General features: G+C 39.7%; 1 protein-coding gene and 1 long non-coding RNA gene across 2 annotated transcripts in view; one reads left to right on the top strand and one right to left on the bottom strand.

The window, feature by feature from the left end:
• GALNT16 (polypeptide N-acetylgalactosaminyltransferase 16) overlaps window positions 1–6,428 on the top strand; it is a 213,218-nt gene extending 206,790 nt beyond the window's left edge. Inside the window, exon 15 of the mRNA XM_081317852.1 lies at window positions 5,201–6,428. Coding sequence (XP_081173978.1) covers window positions 5,201–5,338 — 138 coding nt within the window. The 3' untranslated portion in view covers window positions 5,339–6,428. The remainder of the gene's footprint in view (window positions 1–5,200) is intronic.
• An 8,967-nt stretch (window positions 6,429–15,395) lies between these two features.
• Window positions 15,396–20,513, bottom strand: LOC308663880. Its single transcript, XR_014025518.1, has 3 exons — window positions 20,276–20,513; window positions 16,176–16,402; window positions 15,396–15,576 (listed from the first exon to the last, which is right to left on the bottom strand). It is a non-coding gene; the product is annotated as an uncharacterized lncRNA (long non-coding RNA).
• Window positions 20,514–21,303: the final 790 nt, after the last annotated feature.

Below are 21,303 nucleotides of genomic sequence, written 5' to 3'. Positions count from 1 at the left end.
TTATATTAAGTGATCAAAGTAGCTCTAAAATTGAATTAGAATTTAAATTACAGGTAATTCTCAAATTATAACCATTCATTTAGCAACTGTTTAAAGCTACAACAGCATTGAAAAAAGCAACTTACAATTGATCCTAGCACTTACTACTGTTGCAATGTTTCCATGGTCATAGGATCACAATTTGGATACTTGGCAACCAGCATGTATTTATGATGGTTGTAGTATCCTAGTGCCATGTGATTACCATTTGTGACCTTCCCAGCTAGCTTCTAACAAGCAAAGTCCAAAGGGGAAGCTGGATTCCCTCAATGACCATGGTGATTGGCTTAATGGCCATAGCAAAAGTAGTTGTAAAATCAGGCACAATTCAGTTGAAATGTTCTGGTCCAATTGTGGCCATAAGTCAAGGACTACCATGGTCTCCAAACAATCTTTCTTAAATCAACAAACAGAATCGCTGATCTCCAATTTTCCTAAAGAAACACGACCTCTAATTAACACTATTAAGAGAATGTTCCATTACCTATACAAAAAAGATTGCAGGCAATGTAGAAGAGTTTGTCTTCTTAATCTATTTATAAGGCTTGTTTATATCATCTCTCTGTTGAAAACAAACCTCTTTTCTAATGTTGAGAGTTTTTCTCCAAGAAGGTTTTCTTCCTGGCATAGCTAGCCTGAATTTGTATATTAGATCTCACCTGGACAATCTGTGTTCTGTTTGTTATGGAATTATTTAGATTGTTATAATAATTTACATTTCAAAATTTTAGGCTGCCCACCTCTGGGAAACTTAACATATACATATTGTGATCTTTATACTGACCTTTATTTAGAAATACTGTATTCAAGTATTTCTGAATACTCAGAATTCTGAATTCAGAGCCGGGGTGGCACAGTGGTTAGAATTCAGTATTGCAGACTAACTCACTGCTCACTGTCAGTAGTTCAATCCTGACTGGCTCAAGGTTGACTCAGCCTTCCATCCTTCCGAGGTCGATAAAATGAGGACCCAGATTGCTAGGGGCAATATGCTAACTCTTTGAACCACTTAGAGAGGGCTGTAAAGCACTATGAAGTGGTATATAAGTCTATGTCCTACTGCTGTTGCCATTGCTATTCATTTTGCTCTTGAGTGATGCTGTAGTAATTGGAGTGCAGTGTAGAACTTGCAAGGGACCACTTTGGTTTAAGACTGGGGAGGTAGGTGCAGTGGTGGGATTCAGCCAGTTCGCACTAATTCAGCAGAACCAGTAGCTAAGTTTTTGTTGCCCAGGCCCAGAACAGACTTCTGGAAGTGGCATCCACACAGACAACTGGTTGTTCACATATTTGAATCCCACCACTGGGTAGGTGATGTCCTTGGGCTCCAATGTAGCCTGTTTGTGCCTGCAATATTATCTCGCTGCTTGGTTTTTAAACGATATTTGGAATTAAAACAATCAAATATGAACTTGGCATGTTTCAAAGCCTTAGCATCTTGCAAAGCCCCACTATAAAGTTGAAGACATCTGGCAGTTAACTCACTTTCTAATCAATGGATGCTTTGCAGTTGGTCATTGTAAGCCATTTTGTGAAGGGATGCTCCACTTGCTAGATTAAGAGCTCTAAATCGTGGTTAAACTTGCCTAACTTTGTGAAACCAGACTAATGTTTTCCCCCATATATGTATTCAGCCTGAATCAGTCCATTGTGGATTATAGACTATCATGCTGGTCAGGTGTGGACTTTAATAGTAGTTAAAAAGGTAAAGGTCTGCACACACGCTATTTCTCTCCAGCAGCTGAGATCACATCATTTCCATCTGCTGTTGCTATTTATTCATGTGTTTGGTTAATACCCTGCTTTTCTGTCCCTACAGCACTCAAGATGATTTCAACTTCAATGAGTGGATTCCTTAAAGAAGCCACAACTTTATCAGTCTTCTTTCATGAGTAACAGTTGCAATAGCAGTAGCACCTAAGTCTGAAGCATTGGTGGGGGGGTTTCATTTCAAAGGATGCAGAACAACTGCTATTTAGGCCATAGCTATTTAGGCTAATGTGACTGCAGCCTGGTGCTAATTGCAGCTACTCAATGTATTGGAGAAGTGAATAAGCAGGCACAGCTGGGGGGGTTTTTTCTAAAAAAAAGTATTAAAGACAAAAGCTAGTAAGGGCCCTTGCCCCTTGATATTTATAGCATTTAATATCTGCATACGTATCTGCAGCCAGAATAAAAGATCCCGATAGTCTAAAACAGCTTAGATGCTAGCCTGAGAAGAATGACTTAGGAGGAATACCTACTGTGCGCTAGCATTAATGTAAAAAAAAAAAGATCAGGTCAACTGAATGGTGCGATTTGCTCCTTGCATTGTGCTCTATCAACCTATGAATTTCACCCATTCAATAGAAGCTACCGATTTGTCCCTTGTTGCCCTTGTCAGCCAAGCACACGAGACAAGAATCAATTTTATACCTGTGGGATGCGAGGCTACCAAGAGTATATTGTCATAAAGCATCTTTTGTCTTGCTAAAGAAGATGATGTAGAAGGCTCTGCAGAGAAGAGGATTCTAAGCATTCAGCCACAGAACACTCTCATCTTCTTTAGTGACGATGCCACACAATTTGCATTTTGGAATTTCATCTAGACCCAAACTAATATTGTGATTGCTATTTATTGTAAAGTTTCATTATGCTATATTAGCTGACTTTCAAATACATAGGAAGAGTGAAATGCAAAGCCAGCTGCCTGGGGCAGAAGGGATTGGGCTTCTGTTTCAGGTGTCCATTTCACAGAAAATATGATTTAGGTAAAGTCCCAGGGCAGATGAAACAGTTAACTAATCTCCAGCTGTTACGCAGAAATACCTGTGTGCTTCCTCTCTTTTCTGCTGCCTTTTCTCAGATCAATAAAACAGGTGGAGGTTTCAGATAGTACTTACTCATAGGCTGATTTGTACAAATGAGTTGAATCACAACCACAGAAACCATCTATTGTATTAATGTCAGTTACTGTATGTTTGTTTGTAAGTTAATCGGCTAAAGCTAGATTAGCATTAATTATGAGAAACTTATGTAGAACTGCAGCAGGCACCAACAACAGACAGCAACACCAAACACCCTGCCCGCCCCCCATGAAGCATGTCAAAGGTTGAGAGGGAGGTCACCAAAAAAATCTCAGAAATGTGGGGTAGAATGGGACCTCAGATATGCCAGAAAAAAAAGCAGAGTTCCTCACACATTAAAAATTCTCAGAACAGCCCTTCAGACTGCTGGAGATAACCCATTCCATAATAAAAGGGCATTTTTAAAAAGCATATTACTCTATCCCCAACCCCATCTTCAGTCTTGCATAGGAAACATTCTCAGCCTATCCATTTGGGATGAATGAACCAGATGGTTGGTTCTACGCAGTGCTTTTTTTGTAAAAGGAAAAGGTGCCGGAACTCACACATGTCATACAACCCACCTTGCCTACCCTACAAGGTTCCATCCAAAAAAGGTGCCAGAACTCCGTTCTGGGTGTTCTATGACAAAAAAAGCCTTGGTTCTATGTGAAAATTCCAAGAAGCCAACTGTATCAGTTGTAACTCTTGGGTAGATTTGGAAGATAGCCTCATGTTCAACACATTGTGGTAATATAGCTAAGAGGTTATGAGGGTATGGGTGACCTTTTCCAGGACATCGTGCTTAAGGAAGAGATGCAACTGGTACACCAGTGAAAACTAGTTAAAGACCTTCCACACTATCTAGGAGGACCTTTAGGCAGATTTGCTACTTTAAGGTGGGCTTCCCAATCCAGAATAGTAAAATGCTAGATGGCTTCTGGGAAACAGCACTTTAATTTTACAGGGATTCAATCTCGGAGTCTAGCAGATTCTAGGCTCCAGGCCAGGACTTCCAATATATCTGTCTCATCCTGGGAAGTGATTTATAATTAAGCATAACTGTGATCCAATGAATGTCTTCTGCATGGCTTTCCATCAGCACAAAATAATATGGGGGGAGGCCCCACAAATGACCTCCTTTTCTCCCCTATTGCCACTGCCCACTAAGGAAGAAACAGAACAACTAAGAGCAGTGCCCCACCTTGCAAGGGATCCAGAATAATACTATGGGGTAATGGTGCTTAAAACAATGCATGTTATTCACCAGAGTAATCCAAACAATTTCCTCCTCTATCCTGGCAAGAATCCTGAATAAAAAGATTCAGACAATCAGGTTCCTCTAGCGCAAAATATACTTGGAGCTCTGCCACTATCTTGGCAACTTTCTGGAGACCCAGCAATAGTGATCAAGATTGGTGAAGAGAGTGCATCTTTGTATGTACTCAAATAGATATCAAATTATTAAAAGGAGGGTATGTTGCCTCATTATTGAAATTTCCAGGGAAATATACAGATGCTTTCCCTCTTTAGATACATAGAAATCTATCTAGGAAAGCTTTGGGTCCCCACATGTGCCCTTATACACCAAAGGGTCTGTCCTAGCTACAATACAGTTGTATTGCAGCTGTATTATATAAATGTACCTTAATATCAGTTGGATAAGGTACATGTTAAAGCATGCCAGTTCACCAAAAACATGATTTACAAAGGAGCAAAAGCAATCTAATGTCAGTGGTTCAAAATATATATTAGTTTATTTCTAAATTTCTTACCTAGAACTCCAGGAATCCCAACTCCTTATTTGTTCCACCCTTTAAAGGAAAACAACCTTGATGTTTCCATCACAGACTGGCTAATGGACTTAGTGCTCCTTTATCATTAAGACGGTTTATTGAAAAATAAGGCTGTTTCATGGATGGATTGATCCTGAATCTGAAGTAAAATCTCCTTCATTCAAGCTCAATTCTTTTGTGTGGTTTTCCTGCTCACTATATGAGAGTGGTTTGTTTTTGTGGTCTTAAATAAGTGGGTTTTTTTAAAAAAAAAATCAAATTCTCAATTGCATTTTCCTGGTGGTCTGTCATCAAAAAACTAACCAATTCTGACTGGCTTAGCTTGTGAAGATCAGCCAAGGCCATGAGATTAGAAAAAGTCCTAATCAAAATGTAAAATGATAGTGTGCATTAAAGAAGAAATTGAAAAATTTCCTGAATTATTACTGTTTCCATTAGTAAATGGGTATTTGGGGGACATGTAGAGAAAACAAGAAATGAAGGAAAGAAGAGGACACATTTCATATGCTATTGTTTTTCTTTCTTCTTTTTCCCTTGCAGAAATGGAAGATGAAAGGCAGCTTCATCCAACATTTTGTCAGTGGCCTATGCTTAGAAAATGAGTCCAGCAGATTAGTGACCAACATCTGCCAGTCGGATATTCTGGGTCAACAGTGGGAGCTGCTCCAAGCCACATGATGGTTGCCCAGCATCTTTTGGTTCTGATACTTTTTGCATGAGACTCTGGGAATGGAAGGGGCTAGGGTGGGGTATGAATTCTGGTTTTCTTTAAACCTAAATGTTTTGACTATGATCCTCAGCCAATAACCATTTCAGAAGAAATGTCACTGTTTTTGGATTTATGTTAAAAAAAGTCAAAGCTGTTTGGCAACATCAAGTCGAAATGGCCCATCGTTTCCCACTTTGAGTAACAGTGGGAACTGGGTGTAGAAGAATCTATCACAGTAATCAATATGTGTTTAAGTCTGATTGACAGCAGTTCCCTTCCATTCCTTTGTCTCCAGAGAAACCTGTGGTCTATGATCCCATGGAGTTGCTGCAGTTGGCATCTGTGACTATATGCTTGATGTGAACTCCTGATGAGTTTGCTTGATTTCAGACATGTCACCTCTCATTTTGCATGTGTCTCATACTGTTTGATTTATGGAAAGGATGGCAACAAAAGGGGAAGGGCTAGGTTATGGAAAAGTGCATAATTGAGGAAAATTGAGGCAGAGATAAAGCTTTTTTGTTTTTGTTTTCTGAATGTGTTTGATTATTGAAGCATGTTGATATCATTCCTTGCAGAGAAAGAGTTCCTTGGTTTCTCCGGCAGGCAGAATTGATAAAACGTCAGGAAGAAAACTAAACCAATCTTCATCAAGAAAGATATGTGCTATGTTTCTGTTGCTTTAAAAGCTGAAGCACAGAAATATTGTTAAAAAGTACATGAACAAAGGGTCCCTTGTTCTGCCCTCTGGAGAGAACACATATTATTTCCTTCTGCTTTCATCAATATGTGCTTGGCATACAATTGTGAGGAAAAGGCAGCTCATGATAATAGTTCTGTATTTTTGCAAACACAGCTTGGGATGATGGCCAAAGGGTCAACTTGTACTTGTACTTTTACACTCAGTCCTTTTAGATTAATCAAAATTGGATTTCTTCCTAAGGGCCTATCACCTGTTTCTCAGCCTAGTTCTACTGGAAAATCTTTTGGAGCCAAGCCCAAAGCAAAGCTCTTTTTCGTTCTTTGTGTATGTGTTCACTGAAAACATGAACTTGGACTGTTGGCCAGTATCTTCACAATAATTCCATATCACCCAGCAAAGTGCAAAAAGTGTCACCGTTGGTGCCTTTGCTGATGGCAGAATGGCAGTGCTTGCTCTTAATTCATTTTAAAAAGCAGTTTTTTTATGAACATTTGCTTGGGAATCTCAGCTGAATAGATCAGGAGGAGTCTGGTAGCACCATTGCTAACTAATGATGTTAAAAGGCATAAGTTTTCAGTTGCTACATCTATCATAATGCATCTGATGAAGTGAGCTGCAGTTCACAAATACTTATACCTTTTAATAAAATTGGTTAGTTGGAAAAGGTGCTACCAGATCTCTTCCAGTTTTTGGCTACCACAGGCTAACATGCCTCTCTTCTTACAAAATCAACTAAATAAAGTGAAAGTTGCTTCTAAATAAATGCACACAGGATCGAACTAAACATCATCTATATGTCAATGGATTTAAGCATTGACTACATTGGTTGAACATCAGCAAAATGTCAACCTGTTCACCAACCGAAGAAGCCATATGCCAAGGTCCTAGGTCTTAATTATCAAATTTGAATTTCAGACAACATACTTGGTGGGCTTTTTCTGTTAATTGTCAAAATATTATGCTCTCTTCCACTCTGATTTGAAATAGGAAAGTAACAGAAGACATAAGCAACACTTAAATGGTCATTATGAGTCTAATTAATGAATTGATCATTTGCACAATAGGAATAGTCTCTGTTATCAATCATCTCTAATATAAGAAACCATTTCCATATTGACAAAGGTAACACCAGGATTATTCCAACAGTATCTCCAGGTCAGATAGATGCAAATGTGAAGGATGAATATCACTAAACTTTAGGAAAGTCCTCCTCTCATTTTCTAATTATTTCTAATGGGTTACATTCGACTCTCATTTTGGTGGATGCCGTAGTGACCTGTAAGCAGCTCTTCAGCCCATTTCTGGGAGGAAACACGAAGAGGGTAGGAGGCTTTTCAAGGTAGCAAAATACAGTTTAAGGAGACTCTCAAAATTGAAAGTTCACACATTTTATATAACTTCTGTATTATATATAGCAAAAACTGAGAACTTACCTTTCATGTAAGAAAGGGTTTGACAGTTACAAATGTGTGAATGTTCATATTATTTATTATGAATGGCATATTGTATATATTTACCCAGAATAATAAATTCAAGGCAATTTAATACCCAAGAAAAGAGTACAGAATTGTGGTGCAAGGACGTTTTAGGAATGCAGCTAGACAGATAGTTCCTATTATCACCAATGGAAAGAAAATTGTGAATCAACATTTTTACTATAAGGAAAAATGTGGAAATGACAGTAGAAACAAGCAAGGAGGCTACGACTGGGATATGTGTCATCTGATTCCCTACAATATTTTGTAAATTGATTATGTGCCATCAAGTCATTTTCGACTCCTAGCGACCATATAAATTTTCCCCATTGACAATCTATCCCTAACCTGTTCTTTCAAGTCTCCCAATAGTGCACTCACTGCCACATTTACTGAGTCCATCCATCTTGTTACTTAAAGGTGAGGAATTGCATAACAAAACACTAATATGGAAGCATCCCAGATGTTACATCTGTTGTAAAATAGGATACCAAGACTTTAAGGTGCCTGGGTATTAATAACAGCCCCAGCCTGGGAATCCCACCCATCCAGGATGCTTCTAGGGATTTTCTAGTATGCAGTAACCTTGACATGTATTCCCAGAACACTTTTCAGTAGGGCGAGGGGTGGAACCAATATGGAGAAGGCAGAAAAACTCTATAAAATCTTTCAACAAGTAGCATTAACAGTATCAAAAAGAAATCCTAGGAAGATGACAGTAGACAAGCACTGATTTCCAGATTCACAAATATTTTCAAAGTGATGCTTCTCTTATCCGATGCTTAAGAGCATAAGCTGGTGTTAGAAAGAAATATAAGATTAATTCCTTCTAACGTTCTTTTCAGTCAGAGAAGAGCATTCTTAAGTCTATGGCCCCATATGGGTCTTAAGTCCCCTTTTATTACAGACCCCCCTGCCAAAAGTGTGACACTGAAGTACAGAACCATGAACTCCTCCTGGATGTTTGAACAGACAATACTAAAAGATGTTCAAGGTTTATTTAAACTTATCTTACTAAAACCAGAAACAACTTGTCTTAAATAGCCTGGAAATCTTGGTTTCATCAAGCTATTCACCACTGTCACCCTTTAAAATGTATACCGGTATGTGCCAAAAGGTTGTTGATTTTGCTTCAGAAAGAGACCTCTGATTCAGACACACATTCATACTCATGCTTGCAAATGGTGTTACTTGCTAAGGGCATTTATCCAAGTAGAAGATAAAGATGGCTGGGACATAGGCATTCACAAAAGGGAAACATGTCCCTTACATTTTTGTGTACAATGTTACAATACCAAGAATGTATCAGCAAAACTTGCATTGTGATGTCACAATACATGTTTTGCCACTTTAGTCTATTCATGGTTAGGTATGGACCCTGGTAGACAGATGTATGACCATTTGGGGCCACTTGATAAATTCAATGCATGTGGTTCTCCTCCAGTGTGCCATGAATCATAAACATAATGAGAGCTGCAGAGCAAGATCCATATTCTATTTTGTACACGGCACATGTATCAAAAAGGAAAAGATTGCATCAAGAATGAAGAATTTCAACCTGCAGCTATGGACGGACACCAAGGTAGGCAAAACTTGGAGCCAGCAAACATTCTTATTGTAAGTCACTATAATGAGGAGCAAAGTCAGTCACAAAACACATTTAAAGACAGAGAGTATGCTTAATATCCAGGGCTTTTAAAAAAATTTTTCCTGTGCAGATGAACACACTCCCAAACTTGGCACTATGACTCAAATGTCAATTTTGATATTCTAAAGATACCAATATGGGTTCTAGAAGTGTTCGTGTAAATTGAGATTTTGTTAAAGGCTACTGCCTTGAACATGACAGCTTGCCATTTAATATTTTTTTTGTATTAAAATCAGATGGGTTAGGGAGCCTAGTGAGTATCAAGGACAACATCTGTGGGGATGCTCATGGTCAAGGATATCACGCTGCTTACTCCAGTACACAATATTTTCACTAATGGCTCATCGATATTTTTGTCATGCTTTTTAAAATTAAAAGACTTCAGCTTGTAAACAGAGCCAGAACAACAAACAGTGACTTGATTGTGGAGGGAGAGTAATGGGTTTATAAAGAAACAAATGAATAAAATGCCATCCACTATACACTGAACGTGCAGAATAGAGAGTTATCAAAATGCATTGAATGAGGTTCGAAAATGAAATCCCAAATATTTTTGGAAGGATTTGTGTTTTCCCCCTTCTTTCATTACAAAAGCACTTTACCAAAAGTAATCTATGTCAACTTATTTTTCTTCCCTTTTATTTATTTATTTATTTTATTTATTTTTGGGACTTATATGCCGCCCTATCTCCCGAAGGACTCAGGGCGGCTAACAACAATAAAAGACAATAATACAAATGTTTAAAAAAAAATTAAACTAAAGCCCCAATGATAAAATATTAAAAACATTTTTTAAAATCCCTATTGTCAGTCCAGGTCAGCCTGATGGAAAAGAAATGTTTTAAGGCCGCGACGAAAGGACCGGAGGTCCGGGGCCATCCAGAGCTCAAGGGGAAGTTGATTCCACAGGGCAGGCGCTCCCACAGAGAAGGCCCTCCCCCTGGGGGTCGCCAGCCGACATTGTCTAGCCGACGGCACCCTGAGGAGGCCCTCCCTGTTTGAGTGCACTGGGTGATGGGAAGTCATTCCTTTTAAACCAAAGCATGTACCAGAACATGTCTGCTAAGATCAGGGGTCTCCAAACTTGGCTGCTTAAAGACTTGTGGACTTCAACTCCCAGAATTCCTCAGCCAGCATGACTGGCTGAGGATTTCTGGGAATTGAAGTCCACAAATCTTAAAGCAGCCAAGTTTGAAGACCCCAGGCTAAGATGCTACAATAAACTCCACTTCTAAAAGTTATGTTTCTTGGCCTTCATTTGCACAAATTGTCTCCAGTGTGCATTGCTCAACTAGAAGAACGAAAACAGTAGTCACAGAAAGCAATTTAACAGCATTTCCTACTTGCATAGGCAAAACCACATCCTAACAAACCTGAATGCTGTTCAGGAAATATTCCTTCTGTCAGCAATTGCTCTTTCATTAATCTACCTTATTCCTTTCTTTGAAAATAGCTTAATTAGTTGCTTCTTGTTCAAGAATTGTGATTAATTAATCTGTTCCTGTTCTCTGCACAGAAAACTTTAATTACTGCTTTTCCCTTAGCAGCAAGAACAACTATTGGTTAAAGTTTATATCCCTATTATTTTTGGTATTAGAACTGTAAAGATTAATTTGTCAGAAAAAGATGTATATAGGCTCTTCTTAGAAATTTGTCTTTCTAGCAAAAAAATACCTTAGTGAACCAAATGAATCATATAGTAAGTCTGGAGAGGTTTGAAGCCATCAGGGGAATGATTTTTCCCCTCTCTTTTTCTTTCCTGGCAATGCTGAGTTTCCTTAATTATTTATAATTATTAGGATGAAATGGGCACAGAAGCACAGCCTCTCAATTCAAGGTATACTGTCAACAACTTGCTGAGAATTAAAGAAAAAACTAGCTATTGCAATGATCGTATCATGCTACCGATTTCTGGATCGTATCTTTTTTTTAAAAAAAATACTTTTTTAAAAAAATCCTCATAAAATAATTGCTCTATGGCAGTGTTTCTCAGCCTTGGCAACTTGTAGATGTGTGGACCTCAACTCCCAAAATTCCCTAGCTAGCAAAGCCAGTTGAAGTCCACACATCTTCCACAAGGATGAGAAGCGCTGTTCTGTGGAATATGTTGCCACAAGGGCTGATGTCTATTATATCGTTTTAAATTTTAAATTAGACTATTTCATGGCGAAGAGGTTCCCTCCATGAGGGCTTTGGAATCTCCATGGCTAGAAGATAATATTTATTTGATCTATATCCCAACTTTTCATCTGCAGCATCCAAAGCAGTTACTGAGTATCAAAAATGGGAGTGTAGACTTTTGTTTTCAGTTTTTACTTGCTGTTTTCCCAGAGACGTATTTTTGATCAGGAAATAGAATGCAAAAAAACCTAGTGCTGCATGGCCTAATCTTAACAGCAGGTATTATTGAATAAGAAACTAAATTAACTATCTCTGGTAATATTTCCATGGAAACCAATGCAAAGCATTCTGCAATGCATCCTGGGAACTAAGCCATTATTTGACTAGATGAAAATGCAATACAGCCATATGTATAATTAAGGTCTATACATGAAGTTTTTGTAATTTTTCAGCTGTTTCCTGTGCCAAATGGTCCTTTCATTTAAGGATCCCATGTTGGTTTTTTCCCCCTATAATTTCTTGTTTCATCTAGATGTGTTGGTAGATCTCTTAGAGAATTTCAGTTTCTTGTCAATGCTCCTAATAGTTTAACAATTGCAACAAAAACTACAAACTGTCCTGATAGGCTTGTAAATTCACTTTTGGAATGCAATAATTTCCCCCAGACTGGACATATGATCAGGGGGACCTTGCTCCTTGGTCCTACCTATGCAGTCTTCAGGTACTACTTTGTATCTAATGAACAGCCTCCAGAATTGTTGCAAGGAAAGCAAGACTCTAAACCTGGGTCGTCCCATCCCTGGTTTTATACTCACAGTACAACAAAATTCATTGCTCCTCTTAATCTGGCATTCCATCATTGTCTAGAACTATATTGCTGATTCTTCCAGGAACAAAAAAGTAGGTGATATAACCAGTCTATTCTAATGTAGATCTTGGGAATAAGCCCTTAGGATTTAAAAAGTCTCTTTGGAGAATGTAATTTTATGAACGTTAAGGCAACCCTTTCCATCCTGGTTCCATTGAGCTCCCTTGGATTACAAGTCTTCTTTCCACCAGACAGACATTAAATTGAGACAGATTACTTAAATAAAGGTCATCCATCTAATCAGAACTGATCTCCTGCACATTTTGAATTTTATCACTAACAGACGTGGATAAAATAACATCGGCCGGTAAAAGGCACTGGCATTTAAAACTGTTTTTAACAGGACAAATCCTTTGCCTGATTTGCCCTGCAGTGGTAACTAGCGCTCCAGGGTTTTGAGCAAGTCTTCCACATTCCTGACCCTTTTTAAATTGAGATGCCAAGGGATTATCCTAGAGCTTTTGGTAGATAGAGCTTGTCCTCTGAACCATCCCATAATGGGTTGTAGGAAGGCCCCCCCTCCCCAGATTAAAATATTCTTTATTCTTAATATTAAAAAGAGGCAGAATATTATATTTCCCCAAAGGAGGAATGGGGAAAAATCCTAACAAAGGCAGAAAGCAGCACCAGTCTTTCTTAATAGCCTCAAACAGAAGCCTCAAGTCTTTAGAGATGGATATTTTGTACCTATTAAGAAAGTCTGGGCAATCTATTCATAAACAAAACACCTTCATCCCCCACAGCTGATTTGATTAAGAATTTACATTCCCCCACCCAAATTCTAAGGACAGGACATGGCCTTAAGGACATAATAGGATTAACCCACCACCATTGAAACAAGGCTCACCACATTGCAGAACCCCCTGGAGCATCTCACTCAGAACCCTATAAAGATCCATCCACTCACTCAGCCATTTTGTCAGCTGTCCCAGAAATACATGCTGTTGTTGGTTCTGCTCATCAGTAACCAGAAACCTTCTTTCCTAAGCAGCTAGCCTCCATTTTATTTCCAGCATCTTAGCCTCCATTTTATTTCCATTGTCTTACTCCCAGCTTGGAACGGGACCTAATTTTTTCTTCCCACAGGTTTACAGACAAGGAGCTAACTGGCAGTGAAAGGTTATCTTGTGACTGTGGTGATTGAGGGCCACAGTCCATAGCCATTACCCTAACCTAAATGAGTAACTCTTAAGCCCTCCCTATGCTAAGGCAATGGGAGAGAAAGCTGGCAGCATCCCCAGGAAACAGTGTAGTGAACTCCCACTGTTTTGCAATAAGTCGCGATGATATTTTTTTTAAAAAAAAGGGGAAATATTGAGAGATCTAAAACTTTAGTCCTATCATTACTTTTCAGGGGCAAAGCTTGAGAGGTTTTGGGCCACGCAGAGGTGTGCCTGCACCTGGGCCAAGACAGTTGTGCAATTCAGATCCTTTCCTTGCATTCTGGAAGTGAAAGATGGAGTGCTGCTCTGAGGAGGATCACTCTGTATTTCATTGAAACAGTAATAATTGGCTTCCAGCTTACAAAGAAAGAGGAACAATGAAAATAAAGAGGGAGGTGTTTTATGACCATTTTGAATGGTGGGGCAAGAAACTGCAAAGCTTTCTGATTTGTTTTTGGGATCTTGGGACCACATGAAGAAAACTGGTTACTGATCAGAAAAGCCGATTTATTTTTAAGGAACACTTTGCTTTCTGCAGGCAGCAGGGGTGCTGGAAATAGCCTTGGTTTCTTATTAGCAAGCAGAGAAACGCTGATGGAATTTTAGTGCCTATCACCTGGTTACTTTGTGTAATTTTGTTATTATCTTTGTCTTAGTTAGTCAATGGTTTTTCCTGACTGGATTTTCACTGGCTCTAGTCAATTTCACTCTGCCTTTGTTAATGGTGAGCAATACTTCTTTCTTTTCAGTGGGGAAAAGATTAGCGTGGGGAAGGGAACTTTATTTAGAGGCAGGAATATTTCCTTTGGGGTTGACAAGATTAGGTAAACAGGAGATTAGGAGAACACAACCTAATTCCTGTCATGTTTTCAAGATCAGGGAAAAGTGTCCCGGAAAGAAGCTCTCCTCTCATTTCAGCTGAAACACTTTTGTTTCAGGTTTATTTCAGGCATTCTCAACGGGGGCCAGTGAGGATCTTTTTTCCCCCCATATCATTCAGATTGGATTTTGAATGGACACCGCTCGGAGTCACTCTGTGAGGGAGATGGGTGGTTTCTAAATATGAATAATTTAAAGTTATTAAATAAATCAACAAACAAACAAATAAAATTTAGTGTTTTTACTGGGGTGTAATTTTATATAGGTAGTCCTTGACCTATGACCACAATCGAGTCCAAAATTTATGTTGCTAAGTGAAACATTTATTAAGTGAGTTTGCCCCATTTTACGACCTTTCTTGCCACAGTTGTTAAGTGAAACACTGTAATTGTTAAATTAGTCAAACTGTTGTAAAATGAATCTGGCTTCCCCAATGACTTTGTCTGTCAGGTCGCAAAAGGGGATTACGTGACCCCGGGATATTGCAACCATCATGAATGTGAGTCAATTGCCAAGCATCTACATTTTGATCACATGACCAAGGGTTGTAAGTATGAAAACTGGTCATAAATCACTTTTTTCACTATAACTCTGAATGGTCACTAAATGAACTGTTGTAAGTCGAGGACTGCTTGTATTTATTTTTATGGTAATTTCTTTTAAGAGATATTAGGAGTCAGAAGCCATAGAAAAATTTCTTCTCTCATGAATATAATCTCTTGATACTTGATATATGGGCATGTCAGAGGGAATAACCTGGGCTAATAAACTGGTTTTATACTTCTCATCTGTCAGAAGGAGCTGTCCAGGACTGAAAATGTCTGAAGGTTAACTCCAGGCCTTGGGGCTCAGGTGCAGGCATGATCACTGAGCAATCCATGAAGCATGGACATCCAGTCTTCACCTTCACATGTACGCATAAGAAACAAGCCTCTCATATCTTCCACTTTAGACAGTGTTTTTCCCAGCAATCTTCTGTTGTGGAATTTAATACAAATTGTAGCTAACTTTTATCCAGTGTTGTTGTCCATCTATTTATGCTTACCATGAAGATTTCACTTTACACTATTATGTCACCTTGTGTTTCACTTAAGGAAAACAAGCAATTGGGAACCAGCAGCAAAGTAATAGTTTGTGTTAAGCATCTACAACAACCCAGAATTCACTTTTACTGCAATATTTATTTTGGAGGTTTTCTAGCATAGAGACACATACATGCATATACATGAATGAAACACCCCCAACGCACACACCTTGAAAACAAATGCATTGCCCCAAGAAATTAAAACAAACAAACTTTATTACATCATAAAATAGTATGCAGGTTTTCAAATCCTCCGGTCGGAACACCTATCAGGAAAAACATAAATAATCAGAAAGGAATGGGGAAAGGTTAATATTAAAGTGATAGGATCTATATTTAATTACAACAGGAGGTCCAAATTTTTGGAACCAATGGAATTTTGAGACTATGCAGAGGGTGTTCACTGAAATGGCTGATATTTTATTTTTATTCCTTTATTTTTTTATATTCCACCTTTATTATTTTTACAATTAACCAGTGCTTTTTTTCTAAAAAAAAATGGTGCCGGAACTCTCATCTTGGCGGGCACAGGAGGCAGGGGTGGGTGGGGTGGGATGGCGCTGCTGTGGTCACGGGTGCGAGGGGTGTTGGCAGCGGGCTCCCCCCCTGGGGCCGGAGCCAGCACGGCTGGTGCTGTGGGAGCAGCAGGGCCTGCTCTGTATGGCGGGGCTGCGTGGGGCAGGCAGCGCAGGTGGTGCAGGCCAGGTGATGCAGGGCGGCCACTTAGGCACGCAGGGTGAGGCAATGGTGGTGCAGGTCCAGCACCAGGTAGGCCACCAGCCTGACTGACATGGGTGAGTACAAGGATGGAGTGCACAAGGACTCCGCAGAACCCACCTCCCACTCCTTGTCCTCTCTTACTTACCTAGTTGAGATGGTGTAGTTGGGCAGCAGGGAGGGATGCAAAGTTCCTGCCTACTCGCTTTCGCTGCAGACAACTAGCCGGTGCAATGTTTGCTAGCCAGGTCTTTTGGTGCGCTCAGCAGCAATTCCTATTGGCTTTGGAAAGCCAATAGAGGGAGTAGCATAGCTTGTGCAAAAGCTTTTTGTTTTTTGTGCAAAAAAAGGTGCCGGAACACCATTCTGAACGTTCTATGAGAAAAAAAGCCCTGCTTTTATGTTTTAATCTTATGATTTTAAATATATATTTTTTCTATTGTAAATTGCCCCAAACCTCGCCATGTGGATTGCATACAAATATTATATAATTGGTAAATAAAGGTAGAACGTATGTTAAATATACATCAAATGATAATATGCTTCCCTACAAAGTCAATTCTTGCTCAATGACAGACCAAGGAGTTAACTCGGAAAGGCAAGAGGAAAATCTAGAAGAGATCTGTGCAACTTGTAGAAGGGAAAGGCCCACACATAAATTAAAAATCTTTGTGGTCTGCAAAGGAATGCTGGTGGGCTAATCAATGATTTGGTGACTAGAGGAGCATCTACAGTGTTGGAGCTTGTGGTCATGGTAAGCCATGGAGGCACTAGGCAACATGACTTTCAGGGCAGTGGTGGTGATTTTATTCCTTTTTTTAAAAAAAGTCTGTGCTCTGTCCAAGGGTGCTTGGTAGGCTGCATGTACAGGCCTGGTCTAGAATTTATTTTGGAACATTCAACTATCTAGAGCAGCCATGTCAAACTCATTTTGTTTCAGGCAACTTCTTATAAAAGAATTGCCATTAATTTGTTTTAATAAAATAATTTAAATCAATTTTTCATTTGATTTCAAATTAAATGTATTATATCGGTTGACAATGAGTTGTGTTTTTTTAGTACAATTGTCAGATGCAATAAACTGGTTTTAGGTATATGTTACTGGAAGGAAAAAGCAATCCCTGCTGCGTTACTGATCCCAGAGAAGCATTTGCATGTATGCAGGTATCCTTAGGGTGCCATAGTTATTGATGAGAAATATTGGTTGCAAAGTTGACATTTCTGGATGTAATACAGATATTTTGGACTTATTTTTGTTTCTTTGCATGTTTGATATTTTTAAAAAGGCATATGCTACTGACTACACTTATGCACATATGTAACATCTTTTGCTAGGATACATGATCACTGCTTGTCCAAAATTTTAATATACAGATAATACCACCAGAAATTATTTTAGCCTTTTTAATAAATGTTGTTATTGATGTTTAGCTCACCAGGGAAATCATCATATATTGTTATGTATATACTAGGTTAATTATTTAAAGACTGAAGTGCAACATAACTAGATTCTAAATAATCTATTTTTCAAAACACACAACAGTCCAAACAGTAAAAGTAAAGTCCAAATTAAGAATATTTCATTCTTAAGAATTTTTTAGATTCAAAAGAGTTTTCAAGAGTGTACAAAAGATACTATTTTTTTCTAGAATCAGCTAAATTAGACATATTACATTGAGAAAAATGTTTCTCATTTCTTTCCTGTTACCTTGGATTTCATTGCAGGGATGTTAACATAAGAAATAGATTATTTTGTTACCTAATTTTACCTTCCAAAAGACAGAAGCAGATGAAAAATGTGAGGTTCTTTCCTGTTGGCTTTTCTGAATTAGCTGTTTTAGATTCTAAAAGTTTAGTTCCTAAAGAAGTGATCCTGTAAATAATTTTAATGTCCTCCTCTAGTGCAGGCTCTTTTATGACTCAAGGACTTCAACTCCCAGAATTCCTGAGCCAGCATGGCTCAGCTTGGAAACCTCTCCCTTTCCCCTCAGCATGGCTGGCTCAGGATTTCTGGGAGTTGAAGTCCATGAGTCATAAAAAAGAGCCAAGATTGCTAGCCCTGCAATAGTCTTAGGAAAACCAATAAGGGAGCTGGGTTGTGATTTTTTTTGTTTTTTGTTTTGCAAAAAAAGGTGCTGGAACGCCGTTCTGAGCGTTCTATGAGGAAAAAAAGCCCTGCAATCAACTCAAGGTGGTGAACATATTCAACACACTTTTCTCCTCTCATTTCCTCCACAACAACAACCCTGTGAGGAAGGTGGAGCTGAGACAGAGTGATATATGATGGATGATATTAATGTGGTATGATACCTTAACATAATAAGATATGATGGGGTTGGATGGTTACAACACATCAAACTATCATAAAATGAACTGGTGATGCTGTTTCTTTCCTAACTCTTCTTTACTCTCTCCAGAAGATTGTCATCTTACCTTTCTGATATACATCCAGATAAACACTAGGCCAGGGGTCTCAAATTTGGTGACTTTAAGACTTGGCATGGATGGCTGAGGAATCATGGGAGTTGAAGTCCACAAGTCATGCTTGGAGACCCCTGCACTAGGCTACAGACATCTACTAATTTATTTCTAGAACAGGGGTGTCAAACTCAATTTCATTGAGGGCCGCATCAGCATTGCAGTTGCCCTCAGGGGGCCGGGTGGGTATGGCCTACTGGGTGGGCATGGCTAGAGTGTGTATGGCCTACTGGGTGGGCGTGGCCAGCTCTACATCGTTCGCATCAAGGGTGCCTAGGGGGGCCTGGGCAGGAGTGGGACAGATCTGAGGGTCTCTGGCAGAAGGAGGGTCTCTGGGCCAGGGCCAAGGCAGTGGGGGCCGTTCCCTCACTGTTTCCAGGATGGCTTCGTGGGCCACATGAAACCACTTAACGGGCCGGATCTGGCCCCCGGGCCTTGTGTTTGACATGTCTGTTCTAGAAGGAAGCCATGAGAGCTCCAGAGACAGTCTCATAAATAAAAGTAATATAGAAGTCTGGCCCTTTGTTTTGTCCACATGCCTATTGATAATTAACAAAAGAACAGGAAAAAAACTAAACAGTATTTTAAAAGTCAGATAGGACAGAGGGTGCCATGTAATAATGGAAGCAATAGAGTCCATTTCAGATACACTACATAATAAAAAACATGATTTGCTTTGCTTACTATCATGCCTGATAAGAACTGCTGGGGAAAACTAGAGTCAACCCTGTATTTTGTGGCTTTGAGTTGGCTTAATGTATTGCTCGGGGTTGTGAAGAGTCAGACACCACTTAGCGAGTGAACAACAACAGCAAATGTATTGCTGGACCAACAGATAAATGGTGTCACAACCAAAAGCAGTAATGGCTGAGAAAGAAAAAATAATTAAATCCTGACAGAAGAATAAGATTAAGAATAACGTGTCCTTTGGATTATAAATTACGAAGAATGACCAATTCACATCAATGCTTTTCAAATCAGCCTTTCCCCTTAACCTCCCACTCAGAGTTTGGTGGAGAGTAGTTAATGCTGTTAGTATTTAGCTTGCTTAAATGCTTGTTTTACAATGTGCTTTTTTTTAAAAAAAACAAAAAACAAAACCTCCTCTGCTTCCCCACCAAGGCTTTTCTTGCTCCTTAATCTTGAGGGGAGCTGTAATAGTGTCACCAGCAAGGACAGTCCCATGATGTCAAAGCCATGATGTCTAATTATTGCAACCTAAACTGTCAGCTATGTTTTGTGTCAGGATAGATGAAAACAGCACTCAAGGAGATTTATTTAATACAGAGCCTTCTTTTCCCCCAGCCCCCTCAAGGCAATTGCCTGCTGGGTTCTTTTCTTCCCTCAAGCAATCTAAATGCTAAGTAGATCTTTAAAATAATTGCCACACAGAGGATGAGGAGCCAGGCTCCTTTTTTGCAAACACCTGATGCACATTATCAATATTTAGTATGGTAACATTGTACCCTTTATTTCATACGGCTTGGTCTCAGCTTGGCAATTGCACTGAGAAATGACATTAGCTTCTGTGGCGCTGGGGGGGGAGGAAGGGAAAAAAATCACCAAACAAATCCTTGACCACTGATTGCAAAGAAAGAACGAAATCCCCAAATTTCATTTCTGTCCATCTTACCACTTTTTCCTCAGAGATTCTAAGGCATTCTCAGAAGAATAGAGCTCAGCTTCACAATGACCAAATATTTCTAGGCAGTAGGAGCAGTGGAGCCTTATTTTATTCCCTCGCAAGAGGGTAAAAGGAGGAAAACTCACATTAGGACAGGGTGAGAAATCCTGTGTTTCCAGATATTCCCAGATGACCACTTCCAGCGTTCCCTGCCATTGAACGTGAAGAGTAAGATTGCTGGGTGTTCAATTACATCTTCCAAACCATCAGTTCTTCAGTTCCAGCATGCAGCCATAATAGCACCGACGCCATGAAGCAGTTCCTGAAAGAATAATTTGTAAGTTTTCTTCGGGTGTATGTGCCTTTGAGTTAGTGTGGACTCCTGGGGACTGCCTGGTCACTGTAGTTTCCATGGAAAGTTTTTTCAGAAGTGTCTTCAGTCTCTCAGTTTCTAGCCTCTACTACACCAAACTGGCTCTCTTGTCAGCTCCTCCATCCCAGCCTATGGACACAAGGACAGCAGGTCCAGTGTCTTTATGATGTATGTATGATTCAGAAATCATAGGCGCTCCATCACTGGAGATTTTTAAGAAGAGTCTGGACACTCACTTGTCTGAGATGGTATAGGTCACAAGTCTGCAACCCGCGGCTCCGGAGCCGCATGCGGCTCTTTCAGCCGTCTCCTGCGGCTCCCAGTCCTCTGCCATGTGCAGTCCAAAAAAAAAAGTGGGACTAAAAAAGTTCAACCAATCAATTCAAATATGCAGGGTAGGTGCATATCTTGCCTTGGCTCCACTCTTCAGTCGAACCCTGTTCTGCACATGTGCGCATCTACGCGCATGCGCACACTTTTTTTGCGGCTCCCAGTTTTTCCTTTTGTGAGGGAACCGGTTCCGAGTGGCTCTTTCACTGTTTCAGGTTGCTGACCCCTGGTATAGGTCCTCCTGTTTGAGCAGGGGGCTGGAGTAGAAGACCTCCAAGGTCCCTTCCAGCTCTATTCTATTGTAATTTAACCTGCTGCATAATAGTTCACTGTAGAATGCTCAAAGGTACTGGAGCCTGTTGGATTGAAAAAGTCACAACTTGACTCACAACATATGAGCCATTGCCCCTGGCCATGTGGGCACCTAACGGTCATCTCAGAATTGGGTGCATGGGCTGGGCCTTCACAGGC

Source organism: Vipera berus, assembly GCF_964194415.1.
Source record: "Vipera berus genome assembly, chromosome: 1".
Classification (NCBI taxonomy): Eukaryota; Metazoa; Chordata; class Lepidosauria; order Squamata; family Viperidae; genus Vipera; species Vipera berus.
The sequence above is the reverse complement of the archived record's forward strand: the minus strand, read 5'-3'. Positions and strand labels throughout refer to the sequence as shown.